This window comes from Erpetoichthys calabaricus, chromosome 10 (assembly GCF_900747795.2).
Source record: "Erpetoichthys calabaricus chromosome 10, fErpCal1.3, whole genome shotgun sequence".
Classification (NCBI taxonomy): Eukaryota; Metazoa; Chordata; class Cladistia; order Polypteriformes; family Polypteridae; genus Erpetoichthys; species Erpetoichthys calabaricus.
In genome coordinates this window covers 93,264,671-93,280,183 of record NC_041403.2, presented here as the reverse complement: position 1 = coordinate 93,280,183, position 15,513 = coordinate 93,264,671, and the positions used below count along the sequence as shown (strand labels likewise).

At 40.5% G+C, this 15,513-nt stretch overlaps 3 protein-coding genes across 5 annotated transcripts in view; all 3 read right to left on the bottom strand.

The window, feature by feature from the left end:
• ndrg3b (ndrg family member 3b) overlaps positions 1–15,513 on the bottom strand; it is a 1,230,027-nt gene that overhangs the window by 641,623 nt on the left and 572,891 nt on the right. The gene's annotated exons all lie outside the window — the stretch shown is intronic.
• id1 (inhibitor of DNA binding 1, HLH protein) overlaps positions 1–15,513 on the bottom strand; it is a 739,503-nt gene that overhangs the window by 239,093 nt on the left and 484,897 nt on the right. The gene's annotated exons all lie outside the window — the stretch shown is intronic.
• Positions 5,983–15,513, bottom strand: part of hm13 (histocompatibility (minor) 13) — a 40,742-nt gene continuing 31,211 nt past the window's right edge. For both annotated transcript variants that reach the window (XM_051932924.1, XM_028811612.2), the window contains one exon: positions 5,983–8,677. Coding sequence is in view for 1 of the 2 variants with exons in the window: in XM_028811612.2 (XP_028667445.1) it covers positions 8,611–8,677 (67 nt within the window). In the remaining variant the exon portion in view is untranslated. The remainder of the gene's footprint in view (positions 8,678–15,513) is intronic.

Below are 15,513 nucleotides of genomic sequence, written 5' to 3'. Positions count from 1 at the left end.
ATGATCTCAAATGCGTTAAAATGGCAACAAAAATCCAAAACAAGCTAAGAAAACGAGTAACTACTGTGAAAGCGGATCGAAGAATTGTCAGAATGGCAAAGATTCGGCCAATCCTCACCTCCAGAAAGATGAAAATGTAAAATTACCTGTGCGTACTGTTACAGTCAGAAGATGTCTGATCAAAGCTATCAGCAAGAAGCCCCCATAAAGCACCATAATGAAAAAATGGCATGTGCAGAATTGGATTTGTCAAGGAACACATCGATTGGCACAAAGAGAAATGGCGTAACAGTCTGTGGACTGATGAGAGTAAAATTGTTCTTTTTGTGTCTATTGATCGTCAACAGCATGTCAGACAGTACTGAATTCATGCCACAGTACACTATGAAGACAGTGATGCACAGTGGCACAAAAATCATGGAATGGGGATGCCTTTCATACTACGGCGTTGGGCCTATTTATCATATACCAGGGATCCTAGATCATTTTGAATACATCAAAACACTAAAAAACATTATGTTGCCGTATGCCCCTGAAATGGATGCATCAACAAGACGACTCCAAACACACGATTAAGCGAGCAGCATCTTTGTTCCTGACTAAAAGGACTGAGGTAATGGAGTGGCCAGCTCAACCCCCAGATCTCAACCCCATTGAAAACTTTTTAAACCGAAATACTCAGAAATTTGAAGAGAAAAATGTCAACACTGTTTTTATTTAACAGATTAATATTCATTTTCTTTACTTCCTGTAAAAGTGTAACACAGACTTGATAAAATTTGTTAATGTTTTCATTTGGAATTGAATGTATGATGTTTCCACTTTAATTTGAAATATGGAAATAAATGCTATATATTCACTTTATTCAATTTAATTCAGTTTTTTTTCATACAACAGTACTCTACTCCTGTGTGTATTCATTATGAATTATTTGGTTTAATGAAGTACTCAGAAGGAAACTGAAGACAAAGTTAAGAACTGAAAATTACTCATCTGGATTACACATCAAATCATTTGGATGACATCATTAGAAAGGGAAGAAAAAAAATCTATGATTTAAGAAAGACCTGACATGGTAGAGTTAAAACATTAACAAGTCACCGATATCAAATCGGCTGTTATTGGTAAGGATTGGTTTCAAATTAAGCAGCTGGGTTCAGCCACTGTGTCCCTCAATAACCAACACTGATCACCCCTTGTCTAGCCAAATTACATGAAAGCCAAGAATCAGGGAAATGCACAGGGGATAAACTTACCAATTCATACTGATCTAAAGAAAAATGTCAATGCCAACGGCACAGTAGATCACTTTCATGACAGCTTCTTTCTAGAAAAGCTGTGCGAGAGTACAACGCAAAAGCTTTCACAGTGAATTAACAACACACCTCCAAAACGGAAGAACAGGTAAAAGGAAGAAGTGGATAAGTGGGAATTCATAATGGGATAAGGAACAAATCTATAACTGAAGAGCTCCAGTAGAGCCCCCCACTGATAGTCTCTGCACACAGCTAATGGTATAACAAGGAAAAAAACAATGAGCTCATCTAACATTCTTTTTAATAAATTAAAACAGAGTTAAATTTAACAAAAGTCACCATCTGTGTTAACACTTGAAAATGTAACATCCATCCATCCATTGTCTCCCACTTATCCGAGGTCGGGTCGCGGGGGCAGCAGCTTGAGCAGAGATGCCCAGACTTCCCTCTCCCCGGCCACTTCTTCTAGCTCTTCCGGGAGAATCCCAAGGCGTTCCCAGGCCAGTCAAGAGACATAGTCCCTCCAACGTGTCCTGGGTCTTCCCCGGGGCCTCCTCCCGGTTAGACGTGCCCGGAACACCTCACCAGGGAGACGTCCAGAAGGCATCCTGATCAGATGCCCGAGCCACCTCATCTGACTCCTCTCGATGCGGAGGAGCAGCGGCTCTACTCTGAGCCCCTCCCGGATGACTGAGCTTCTCACCCTATCTTTAAGGGAGGAAACTCATTTCAGCCGCTTGTATTCGCAATCTCGTTCTTTCGGTCACTACCCATAGTTCATGACCATAGGTGAGGGTAGGAACATAGATCGACTGGTAAATTGAGAGCTTCGCCTTGTGCCTCAGCTCCTTTTTCACCACGACAGTCAGAGCCCGCATTACTGCGGATGCCGCACCGATCTGCCTGTCGATCTCACGCTCCATTCTTCCCTCACTCGTGAACAAGACCCCGAGATACTTGAACTCCTCCACTTGGAACAGGATCTCGCTACCAACCCTGAGAGGGCACTCCACCCTTTTCCGGCTGAGGACCATGGTCTCGGATTTGGAGGTGCTGATTCTCATCCCAGCCGCTTCACACTCGGCTGCGAACCGATCCAGAGAGAGCTGAAGATCACAGCCTGATGAAGCAAACAGGACAACATCATCTGCAAAAAGCAGTGACCCAATCCTGAGCCCACCAAACCGGACCCCCTCAACGCCCTGGCTGCGCCTAGAAAATAAAAGTTATGAACAGAATCGGTGACAAAGGGCAGCCCTGGCGGAGTCCAACTCTCACTGGAAATGGGTTCAACTTACTGCCGGCAATGCGGACCAAGCTCTGGCACCGATCGTACAGGGACCGAACAGCCCTTATCAGAGGGGCCGGTACCCCATACTCTCGGAGTACCCCCCACAGGATTCCCCGAGGGACACGGTCGAATGCCTTTTCCAAGTCCACAAAACACATGTAGACTGGTTGGGCAAACTCCCATGCACCCTCCAGGACCCTGCTAAGGGTATAGAGCTGGTCCACTGTTCCGTGACCAGGACGAAAACCACACTGTTCCTCCTGAATCCGAGGCTCAACTATCCGACGGACCCTCCTCTCCAGGACCCCTGAATAGACTTTTCCAGGGAGGCTGAGGAGTGTGATCCCTCTGTAGTTGGAACACACCCTCCGATCCCCCTTCTTAAAGAGGGGGACCACCACCCCAGTCTGCCAATCCAGAGGCACTGTCCCTGATGTCCATGCGATGTTGCAGAGGCGTGTCAACCAAGACAGTCCTACAACATCCAGAGCCTTGAGGAACTCCGGGCGTATCTCATCCACCCCCGGGGCCCTGCCACCAAGGAGTATTTTGACCACCTAGGTGACCTCAGTCCCAGAGATGGGGGAGCCCACCTCTGAGTCCCCAGGCTCTGCTTCCTCATTGGAAGGCATGTTAATGGGATTGAGGAGGTCTTCGAAGTACTCCCCCCACCGACCCACAACGTCCCAAGTCGAAGTCAGCAGCGCACAATCCCCACCATATACAGTGTTGACACTGCACTGCTTCCCCTTCCTGAGACGCCGGATGGTGGACCAGAATCTCCTCGAAGCCGTCCGAAAGTCGTTCTCCATAGCCTCCCCAAACTCCTCCCACACCCGAGTTTTTGCCTCAGCAACCACCAAAGCCGCATTCCGCTTGGCCTGCCAGTACCTATCAGCTGCCTCCAGGGTCCCACAGGACAAAAGGGTCCTGTACGACTCCTTCATCAGCTTGACGGCATCCTTCACCGCCGGTGTCCACCAACGGGTTCGGGGATTGCCGCCACGACAGGCACCGACCACCTTACGGCCACAGCTCCGGTCAGCTGCCTCAACAATAGAGGCACGGAACATGGCCCATTCGGACTCAATGTCCCCCACCTCCCTCGGGATGTGGTCGAAGTTCTGCCGGAGGTGGGAGTTGAAGCTACTTCTGACAGGGGGCTCTGCCAGACGTGCCCAGCAGACCCTCACAACACGTTTGGGCCTACCACGCCTGACCGGCATCCTCCCACACCATCGAAGCCAACTCACCACCAGGTGGTGATCAGTTGACAGCTCCGCCCCTCTCTTCACCCGAGTGTCCAAGACATGTAGCCGCAAGTCCGATGAAACAAACACAAAGTCGATCATCAAACTGAGGCCTAGGGTGTCCTGGTGCCAAGTGCACATATGAACACCCCTATGCTTGAACATGGTGTTCGTTATGGACAATCCATGACGAGCACAGAAGTCCAATAACAAAACACCGCTCGGGTTCAGATCGGGGGGGGGGGCCATTCCTCCCAATCACGCCCTTCCAGGTCTCACTGTCATTGCCCACGTGAGCATTGAAGTCTCCCAGCAGAACGAGGGAGTCCCCAGAAGGTATGCCCTCTAGCACCCCCTCCAGGGACTCCAAAAAGGGTGGGTACTCCGAACTGCTGTTCGGTGCATACGCACAAACAACAGTTAGGACCTGTCCCCCAACCCGAAGGCGAAGGGAGGCTACCCTCTCGTCCACCGGGGTAAACCCCAATGTACAGGCTCCAAGTCGGGGGGCAATAAGTATACCCACACCCGCCCGGCGCCTCTCACCGGGGGCAACTCCAGAGTGGCACAGAGTGCAGCCCCTCTCAAGGAGATTCGTTCCAGAGTCCAAGCTGTGCGTCGAGGTGAACCCAACTATATCTAGCCGGAACCTCTCAACTTCGCGCACTAACTCAGGCTCCTTCCCCTTCAGAGAGGTGACATTCCACGTCCCAAGAGCCAGCTTCTGTAGCCGAGGATCGGACTGCCAAGGTCCCCGCCTTCGGCCACCACCCAACTCACACTGCACCCAACCTCCTTGGCCCCTCCCATAGGTGGTGAGCCCATGGGAAGGGGGACCCACGTTGCCTCTTCGGGCTGTGCCCGGCCGAGCCCCATGGGTGCAGGCCCGGCCACCAGGCGCTCGCCATCGAGCCCCACCTCCAGGCCTGGCTCCAGAGTGGGGCCCCAGTGACCCGCGTCCGGGCAAGGGAAAACGCCGTCCAAAATTGTTTTTCATCATAGGAGGTTTGTTTAACCGCTCTTTGTCTCATCCCTCACCTAGGACCAGTTTGCCTTGGGTGGCCCTACCAGGGGCATAAAGCCCTGGACAACAGAGCTCCTAGGATCATTGGGACACGCAAACCCCTCCACCACAATAAGGTGGCGGTTAAAGGAGGGGAAAATGTAACATCTGGACTGAATATGTCCAAATTCCTGTACTTACTAAAAAAAAAAAGCTAATGCATCACTATACCAATTAATTTTTTCAGTGTTACTTTTATGTAATTGTGTCTATTAACTCTGACCTTAAATAAGCAGATATTTTATAATACTTGATTAATGTATCATTATCTTTAGTGTTCACTGCAACACATTTTACACATAAGCCATCAAAACAAACTAACTTTGTCTTGTAATTAAGACGAATCGATGCAATGTCTGATGAGGTCTTCTATCTGTGATTCAAAGAGACTTCACAAAGGTCACATCCTCCTGTTCATTATACAGACTGCATTTGCTCATCAAGGGAGTGGCAACAACCTGGACAAGAGGAAGTAACACACAAAGTTTATCACTGCTATGTAAATGTGCTTGTAAAAGTACGAGAACATAGCCAAAAGCAACCCTCCCTTAAGTGCCACTTTCAATACTGGTTACCATTCCCATTTCTCAAGAGCAATGTTTCTTCTACATTTCATTAAAATCTCTGAACATTACTGCCAAATAATAAACTAATATTGAATGATGTTGATTTATGATAAAAAAAAAAAAACTGCTTCAAACACAATTTTCTCAGGATGGTGTACATGATGTGATTTTTTAAAAGCATCACATATTTTTCATATTTGTAGGGACTTGTCAAGTCCAAGAAAGCTAAGCAAGCACTGCCAGCATTATGAAGTGTCTTTGGAAAAGGCTTAAAAGATCAAGAATTTCACGTGGGAAGTTTGACTACTGCATTTTAGAGATGTGTAAAAAAACAACGATGATCCTACTGGATTGTGAGAACTACTGGGCCCTTGAATAGTTTAACCAAGCATGAGGGACGCAGAGGTATAGCAAAGTGAACACATTCTTATTGCACTTATGTTTAAATGTGAAAATAAAAATTACATTGCATAGGATCCAATTCACAAAAAGGAAAACTGCATGATTCATGGACAACCCCCACCCTGCCCCCCACAAAACACACACATTAGACGGATTAAATGCATCTAAGTGGTCTATGCCACAATTTATTGCAGAATGCAACAACTCCCCCCTCAAGAGAAGCCAGTTTGACCTTGCAGCATTATTACCAAAAGACAAAAAAAAAAAAAATACACACATATAGCATGAATACTTAAATGCACGCCTAGCAAAGCAAGTGCATAATTAACAAAAAGAACCTTTAAACACCCCCGTAAAAAGAACCCTAAATTTTAATGTTATTCAAATAATGGGAGAAATAATTAAACCAACTTTTTTTTTTTTCTTTGTACAGCTCAGCACCACTGTTTTCATTTTATGACAATTTAAGATAGCAACATTTTATGTAGATTTTGCTGGATATAAATAACATTCATGTCTTGCGATACAATTATAAAAATCAATTTCAAAAGGTTTAACCATAACAAGCTTTTTAAATAAGGAAAATGAAAATGATAGCATAAGCTATAACATACAAATAAAGAAGTGAACAGAAAGACAGAGTGGCAAATTGAATTGTTTGTTAAAATCATTGATTTCAACGAGTGAAATGTACTATCCTCCTAACATTGAATCTTATAACTTGCCCAAAATTACAAGGATGAAAGAGGAGTCCGAATCTGAAATGGGAGATTGGAATTAGTAACAAGACTTCAACAATGGAAGTTAAATTTGTATAAAACATAGCAATACAAGTTTCCAAGGCAGAAGTCCTAAAGAACTGAACTTGGTGCAGTGCAAGACAAAGTGCCAACAGAAGCTACTCTAATGATCACCACCAAAACATTGATAGAGCAATAATGCACTGTGACAAACAGATTTACTTAACCATGATTTTTTAAAAATCTTCCCACAGGGCCATGTTTGAAAGTATGGTTTGACCTGTACTTCCATACATTCATAGCCGCACGCCATGAACTGCAGGCAACAATTAACATTGTGCTCACAGGAAAAACAGGTTCTGAAATCTGAATTATCAGACCCCTGGAATGCATTAATATCATATATCAAGACATGAGTGTGCAACCTATTTTATATTGTATATGAATAAAATGACAAGTGCACATTTTTAATACATAAAACATGTGCATACACGCAGTATATAATATACTGTTACATGGGTGACAGTTTAACAGAAATTGCGTAAATAACACTGGTGAATTACACCCACCTCAAAATAGTAGCACCCCGTAACCCAGACTAAAAAGGAATAGTTTGGCACAAACTGCAGTAAAAGAATGAGTACTGATGGAGCTGAAGATTTTTCCTAAATTAAATTTGCTTAAGCAAGTGTGTACATACTTTCTGTACAAGACCGTACTTGCCCCAAACCCTTTATATTAAAAACACAAATACTTTAAGAAATTACACACACATTTTGGTCACAAATATGAACTAAAAAAAGTTCTAAAGTCCAAAATCTCACTAGAAAAAAAAAATCCCTTTTTCGTGCCATTTGAAAATTGTTGCTCTCCAATTAAACTGGAATAAAAGACTAAAATGTGTATGGAAACACATAAAATGCTTGAAGAACAGTCTATATGAGAAAAGATTCAAGTATTAAAAAGATATTTAATAATGTTTGTTTAATAATGAGCAATTCAATTATTGTGATGCAATTTTAATTTTCTATTTTAGTTTTAAATATTTCTTCACCAAAAAGATTTGATAAGCAATGTAATGATTTTCTTTACTTAGCAATCCAAGAGAAAAACTGTTAAAGAAGTTGAAGTACTAAATTTTAAGTTATAATCTACAATTACATTAAGGTTAAATTTGTTTTGCATGCGTTTTTGTCTTATATGATGCTCCATTCAATAAGTTAACACTAATAAATATCAGTAATAATACTCCCATTATTACCCATTTGTTGTTTTGCACTAATCTACATAAAGAGATACAGATTTTTGGCAAGTCTTTTTTTGACTTCATGTTTGAGAACCATCTTTCAAAGAAAACAAACTGTGCCCAAAATCATTTCATTGATTGTAGGAAGAAAAATGAATAGGGGAGATTTAAAAAAAAAACAAAACAAAAAAAAGAACAAAAAAAAACATTATAACTACATTATTCTTCAAAACAGACCAAATCTGTAACTGAGATAGCTGCCTTTCACAATTTTTAAATGTCAAAGACAAAACAAAGGCCACAGAAAAGCAGAACTGTACCAACTACAAAGTATACATACAATACTTAAATAATGTTTCTTCTTATATAGTTTTATCATGTTTTTTTTTTTGCATGGGACAGGGGCATTTACATTCAGGAGGTTTCCACATAAATGCAATAAAACTTAAAATTCTTGTTTAACCATAATAACATACTGCTTTACCTTACCAAGGAGCAAAAGTATAATAAAACCAAAAAAAAAAACAACTAAAATGTAATACATAGGCACCGATATCCTTACATTTTGATGGGCCCAAGTTTCACTGAGGGGACCGAGGACAAAAAGTATGAAATTCAGACATATAATAAACATTTATCTAGTCATCTAGATATATGTTCATATTTTATATCATTTGCTTCCTCATAAAACCACATTCATAGACAAAATAGGGAACAAGAAGAATTTCATCAGCAATATCAATACAAATGGGCATGAAATGTTCAGACAGTAGGAGAATCTTCAACTCAATCTCCGCTACATGTCTTTCTTTTCTTTTTCTTCCGTGGCATCTTCCAAGGGTTCAGCAGAGTTTTCTTCATATCTGCATAAAAAAAAAGCTTAAATAAACATCATTAAATCAAACAAATCTTACAACCTACATGGAAAGTAAGTCTTGCTCTTGTTTTATTACAGACAAGCAGATTTTGAAAAATATAAAAATCAGTAGATGCACCATTAAGTCACCAATGTAGGAGAATATAATGGACATGGTAAATGAGCCCAAGTACCACATAGAGCTTAAGAACACTGTCACATTTACACAGTCAACCATATGGAATGCAACAACATTCCAACTTTAAGGTTTTATATTACTTGTAAATTATACAAACTTTGTTCATTCAAAAACATTACCTATAGTTACGACATTTTATAAAGAGGTACTACAGCTGAACATAAAAAGGGAAAATCAAAAATCTTATGAATGTGTAAAAGAATCTTTAGACTTATGTAGATGCCTTTAATTGTAATCCACTGGCTCCTTTAGGCTAAACAGATCACAACGTGATTCGTCTTACTTCCAGCTATAAGCCTGTTATTAGATGGCAACGTGTTACCATCAGAATAGTGTTGAAGTGGAGCCTGGAGTGACTGAGTGAAGCTCTTTGCATATCTCTATTACACAACAAATAATGAGCACGAACACAGTAGTGCAATTTTAAAAACTTGTAAGCACACTTGTAATTGGATAACCCTAAGTATGAGCACCAACAGGAAATCACGTCAGTCAAAATCCTGCTCCACCCCACCTTGCTACATGATTCTCGGGGTGGGGGAAAAAAGTGGTCAGACATATGGACCAACTCTAATTACAACACTGACAAAAATAAAACTAAGCCATGTGGAATGAAGCTCACGGGAAAGAACACCACAAACCTGAAGAGTCATCTAGAGAGGTGCCATCCTGAGATTCATGCCAAGGTATGTAATAATATCTAGGTGGCGACTTGCCCGAAGCCAACACTGTTACCCCTGGCTCTAGCTCACCCTGCTAATACAAATGCATCAAGGGCGAATGGGGAAAGCATGCATATTAATGAAAAAAAGCCAACACACAGACACACAAAAGATTATGTCATTGCCAGTTTTATCTCTTTATGAGTTACTTAAGAAACAGATTCGTGCCACCTTGACAACGCAATGAGATGCGCTCAGCCCCAGATGCAAGATGTAATTGTTTAGTTTGTAGTGTCACGCATTTGTTACAGCAGGGATTAATCGCTTTTAAGACAGTGTCCTACACAGTCCCGATAAAGGAACTGAAGCTTCGTAATTGTTCTTTGATTGTAATGAGCACATCTACACTTCTTCATCCGCGCATCCATCCATTTTGTAACTGGTGGATACAGTTCAGTGTTGCAGGTGTAACCACCTCGCACGCATCCACTTACATATACGGCACAGTGGCAGTGATGACAACTGTCGTAGTAATTAAAAATCAAGGCAAGTTTCAAACTAAGTGCCTATTTAGCTTGTCTACATCACCGATGAAATGCAGCTGCTTCATTTATTAATACTAACATAAAACGTACTTAGGATTTCAGTCCTAAAGCACACTTCCCAATTAATACGATAAGTACAAGTACAGTACAGCAATAGACCACTGCTTTACTGCTGAATACGAATCTGAAGACACTAAATTTGTGTTATTTGTTTGGTTTTCAAGGGCAAATTAATGTTTATGAGCAAAGCCCCTAAAATGTGAAGAACGCAGTAAAGCACTTACGTCATATACTAGAATGGTATGTTAGTGAATGCAATGCAGTCTCTCAGTTACAATTAATTGACTACAGGTAACTTTTGTAATTGTGGATTTGCACACAGGCTAAGCGATAACAAAAAGTCTGTTCACTAACGTCAGACACTTTTGAAACAGCACAGTCAAGGCTTTTTTTTTTTTTTTTTTTTTTTTTTTTTAACGAGTTAAATATGGGAAAAATACAGTACAGGCAATCCCCGGGTTACATACGAGATAGGGACTGTAGGTTTGTACTTAAGTTGAATTTGTATGTAAGTCGGAACAGGTACATTATTTTAACAAATGCTATTGTTGACCGACTGTAACCAAGTGCTCTGCTAATGAATGATGGAGTTTCACCGCTTTCTGACCTTTTTATTATTTCTACTTTATTTTCCATGGTGATGGTTTTTCTCTTCTTTACTATATCACCAGCACTTGCATCAGATTTGTGTTTCAGAGACATTGTTGAAGGGTGAAAACAAAAAGGTTAAGATGAGCTCTTCTGCACAGCATTGTACAGCTATCACAGCAGGAAGGCACCAGTCGTCAACACTTCTGATGTATAGGGTGGTCCAGATCTAATTATGTAATTTTCTAATAACTTATTCAGTTTATTACATAGAAAATCACCCAAAAATCCCGGACAATCGAGAAGTGTGCAAACTGACGACATGATGAATAGTCTTCTCACTGAACTGGAATCGTCACTGCAAAAATGAAAGTCATCCAGACGACCTGGATCTGCATAATTAGATCTGGACCTCCCTGTACTGACAAGAGACAACTTCCTGCTATGTGCGCAACAGTACAAGCAGGCTTGCTATTGAGAATGAATGGGGGCAGCGAGGGGCGGTTCATCACCAGTCCACCTCACAGTTACCTCCACTACAGTATGCTGCCTGCAGGGTACGCAACACCACCGCCCCCATTCAACACGCAGCAATCTGAGGCACACTACAATGCTACCCCCCACCGCCCCGTTCAGCCACAACCGGATCACGGCTTGCAGCATTACCAGCCGCGCACCTAGAATGAATGGGGCAGCCGTGTGTGGTGGGCAGGCAGTGAAACCGCTTGCCACCGGTAGCCACTACACTGTGCAAGCCGTCACACTGTCATAAGCACTACTCAAGCTCCTTCTTACAGCAATACATCTGCATAATGCCTCACTGTGACAGTGACAACCAAGTCATAAGTTTTCTTTTGTTTTTTTTCCTGTTTTTTTTTTCTTGTTTTGTAAATCGCTCTGGTGTGTGTTCAGAGCGAAGTGCGTATGTATATTTATTAACTTGTAAGTCTAAGTGCCAATAATGAAGTAAAGGCAATTACAGTTTGTTTGTCATTCTCCACTTTAAGCCCATCTAGAAGATACACCAAACACGGCTGTTAGTGGATTAACAGAGATTGTGACACCAAGGCTGTCCCAGAGGCATTTAAATATTTTGGTTCAGAATGATGTTAATTTGGCACACGCCCAAAACATATGGCCCAATGAGGTTAGAGCTCAATTGCAACATTCGCAGGTTGGATTTTTGCCCTAGAAACATTTTACACAATTTTAAACTAGACAGATGAGCACGATAAAAGATTTTAAGTTGAATAATGTATGCTTTGCGCATTTGGAGCTAGAGTGAATCCTGTGTATGCCTTCCACTCCTTTTCTGAAATGTTGAGTGAGAGATCCTTTTCCCACTGTACATTGGGATCTTTGAAAGGGTGGGACTTTAAAATGTTTTTATATATTACAGAAATGCTGTCTGAGTTGTCAAGACTGATCAATATTTCTTCCGGAGGCGAGGAAAATTGGGTAGGTTTTGTTTAGCAGAGTTTCTAATTTGGAGGTAGTGAAAGAATTGTGTTGAAGGAAAATTAAATTTGGAGTGTAATTAATTGTTTGTAGGATGCGAAAATGTTATCTATATACAAATCTCTAAGTGATTTAATCCCATATGTTTTCCAAACAATAAAAACTGCGTACGTTTGAGAGGGTAGAAAAAGGTGGTTATCGTGCAGAGGTGCCACAGATAAAAGCTTCTCGATCTTGAAGTACTTCCTATATTGGCTTCATATTCTGAGTGAATAAAGCACAATTGGGTTGTTAGTATACTGGCGAGAACTCTTATTTACTGGGGCACAAAGCAAGGAATATAAAAAAAGTGCTGCAGGATATTATTTCTATTGTGGACCAAGCCTGTAGTATGTTCATCTATTTGTGTCAATGTCCAGGTTGTTATAGCTTGTATATTTGCCGCCCAGTAATAAAACTGAAAGTTTGGTTGAGCCATGCCACCTTCTGCCTTGGGTCTTAAAGTGCTTTATGTTTACTTGTGATGTTTACCCCTAAGTATTAAATGTGATCTGCGATGATATTTATTTAAAGACATTCTGTAAAAAGCCAAATTTACTCCTGGGGACAAAAATGAAGTCTAGTCTAGCGATGTAAAACACTGCAAGTTTCCCCCCCACCCCAAGTATCATTCCAATGTAGATGCCTCATTCTGACTTGGACTACTAATTAAAAGAACAAAAAACCTCAAGATAATTTCAACTCTTTTCTTATTGGGGGAAATGTTCAAGGAGCATCAAGGATAATACTATTTTAAAAGTAAAAACATTCATATTATTACATTGGCCTGCCTTTTCAAACATACAGCATATAAAATGTAACATTATATATATCAGTATATTTAAATTCTTCACAACACACACATATCTGAGAATATACTGTATGACAGTCAATCACTGGCTGGTTGTAAAAAATTAGGCAGTTTAAAGGACTTAATCCTAAAAATGACTGACAACTGGCAATCCTTCCAACTTTTTTTTTTTTTTTTTAAATTTACTGTCAAAGGTAGGATAGAGTCCTAAAACATACACTATAAAAATGAATCACTGCCCTGCATCAGAAAGTGAAGCTTCAGTGAGAAATTGAGTTATATAGTTTTGGAAGTGCTTGCAAGTAAATTAAATAAAGATGAATAGCTGGCAAGTAACTGCTTTGATCAGGCAAGAAATCAGTTGGGAACTGCTGTAGTAGGAAATGCAGTCTCAAGGTTCTCCTAGAGCTACAAGCTGTACATTTTTCCTTGGCCCTCCACTTCTAATATTCATGTGTTGCAGATCCTCAGTGTATACTGGTTCATACAAATAAGGTTTAACAGCTTGTTATCTTCATTGCTGAACATATTAAAAGAGAGCGTATTTATCTAAATACTTAAAAAAAATTAAAAATTAACCAGGGCTGGGAGAATATGGCCAGAGGGCTCAAATCAAATTCAATGTCTATGCTTGTCAGTTTACACATTGGCCCTTTCTGAATATTAGCACGGATGTGTGCATAAGTCAGCCCTGTCATGTACAGCTGTTCATGGCTGGTTGGTGCCTTAAGTCTGATGCTTTCAGGATAGGCTCCAGCTCCCACAACCTTAGACTAGTAAAAGCATAATACTAGAATAAATCACAATGTAGCCAGAAAAATTACACTAGAACATCACTGCCAAAAATGGACACAAACTATTCACTTAAGTCTTCATAAGGTTAAATATACGCTGCACACTGTGATGTCCAGGGGCAGGGTTGTCTTCAATTCAAAGGCCTGACTTCAGGTGAAGGCTTCTGTTCCATCAGAAATGTTCTTTCTCCGTGAAAACATAACATTTTTTTCTCAGCAATCACTACAAATTACATGAGGTAAGTAACATATTAAAAACAGGTTTTTTTTCCAATGGAGTAATTCTTTAATGGAAAAATATATTCTACTATGGTTTTTGAACCACATACAAGATTGAGATTTTATAGCAGGACAACTGTGAACTCTTCTATAATGAGGGTAGGTATCGAAGTTTCCTAACAGGTTCTTCCTGAAAGAATTATAAATATTACTTCCTTCAACTGGATGTTGAAGTTCATCTTGTTAATGGATGGTTAAATTCTGCCCCATGGCAACTATATACTCCAAGTTAAAATCCTTACATTTTAAAGAGGTCACTCTCCTTGACAACACAGCAAGCCCCTCACTAATTGAGGAAAAGCTTAAGAAAACATTTTCCAGAAATCAATTTGATATTGCCCGTAGCTTACTAAAAACAAAATATTTAGGTCTTCTTACTAAATTTAGGAATAGTCATTAATTTAACATTTTGGAACAAAAAGGTGGGGCATGGCAGACTGCAAGTGTTTAACTAGGTCAAAGATATTGCGACGTGCGAGTCACCGCCTTGCTACCACTTCAATAGGGACGGGGCCAGGTCAGTGGCCGGGTTATAATGTTCCCCGCATCACCAATCGTGTGACAGATGTGTTAAGCAGGAAGGCTGTGAACCTGCAGTTGCCTCAGTGGTGCTCGAACTTGTGTTTGCCTTGGAGACAAACAAACAACCTTCGACAGACACACAGATCGTGTTACGGTGTGCAGCACCATTGGGAAGGGTCTCAAAAGAACTCAAAAATCTCATAATATGAACCAGTATTGAGGAGATTATTTGCAAGATGTGCAACAAAGTATTACTGCCCTCTTTTTTTTTTTAATAAAAATAATAATAATAATAATAAAACAGATAAATAAATCACATCACTGCACTCATTCAAAATTCACCATAATTTAACTAACAAGTATATCTTCATCAGAGTCCTAATATATTATGGGGGGCTCCTTATTTAATACAATGCAATGACATCTACTTCATAAAACATTTATCATACTGAAAATATAATAAAATATTACTTATTAAATAAATGTTATTCAGTAACCTATTCATGTGTTATGAACCTCCACATAGACACCCTTCAACAAAACTATTAACCAAATTTATTCACCTAATTTTTTTATTTTTTAACCTCATGGGCTTCTGCTTCTACAGTTGCACTAAGAACAGATTTTTAAATACCTTGCCAACACCCTATGAGTACTGTTCTGCTCCTGATTCAGTTCTGTTCACTCTTGAACCCAAGGATACTTCATGCTAATTAAATCACTAGAATTGTTCCATGTGCTTTTCCAGCAAGCAAAAGAATGCTTTCTTTTTCCATTAATGGTATGGAAAATAAATCAATTTGACTATTTTCCTTCTGACAAAACCCCACTATTGCTTTTCAATGTCAGCAATGTTTATTTTAGCCATTTCTAAAATGAACACACA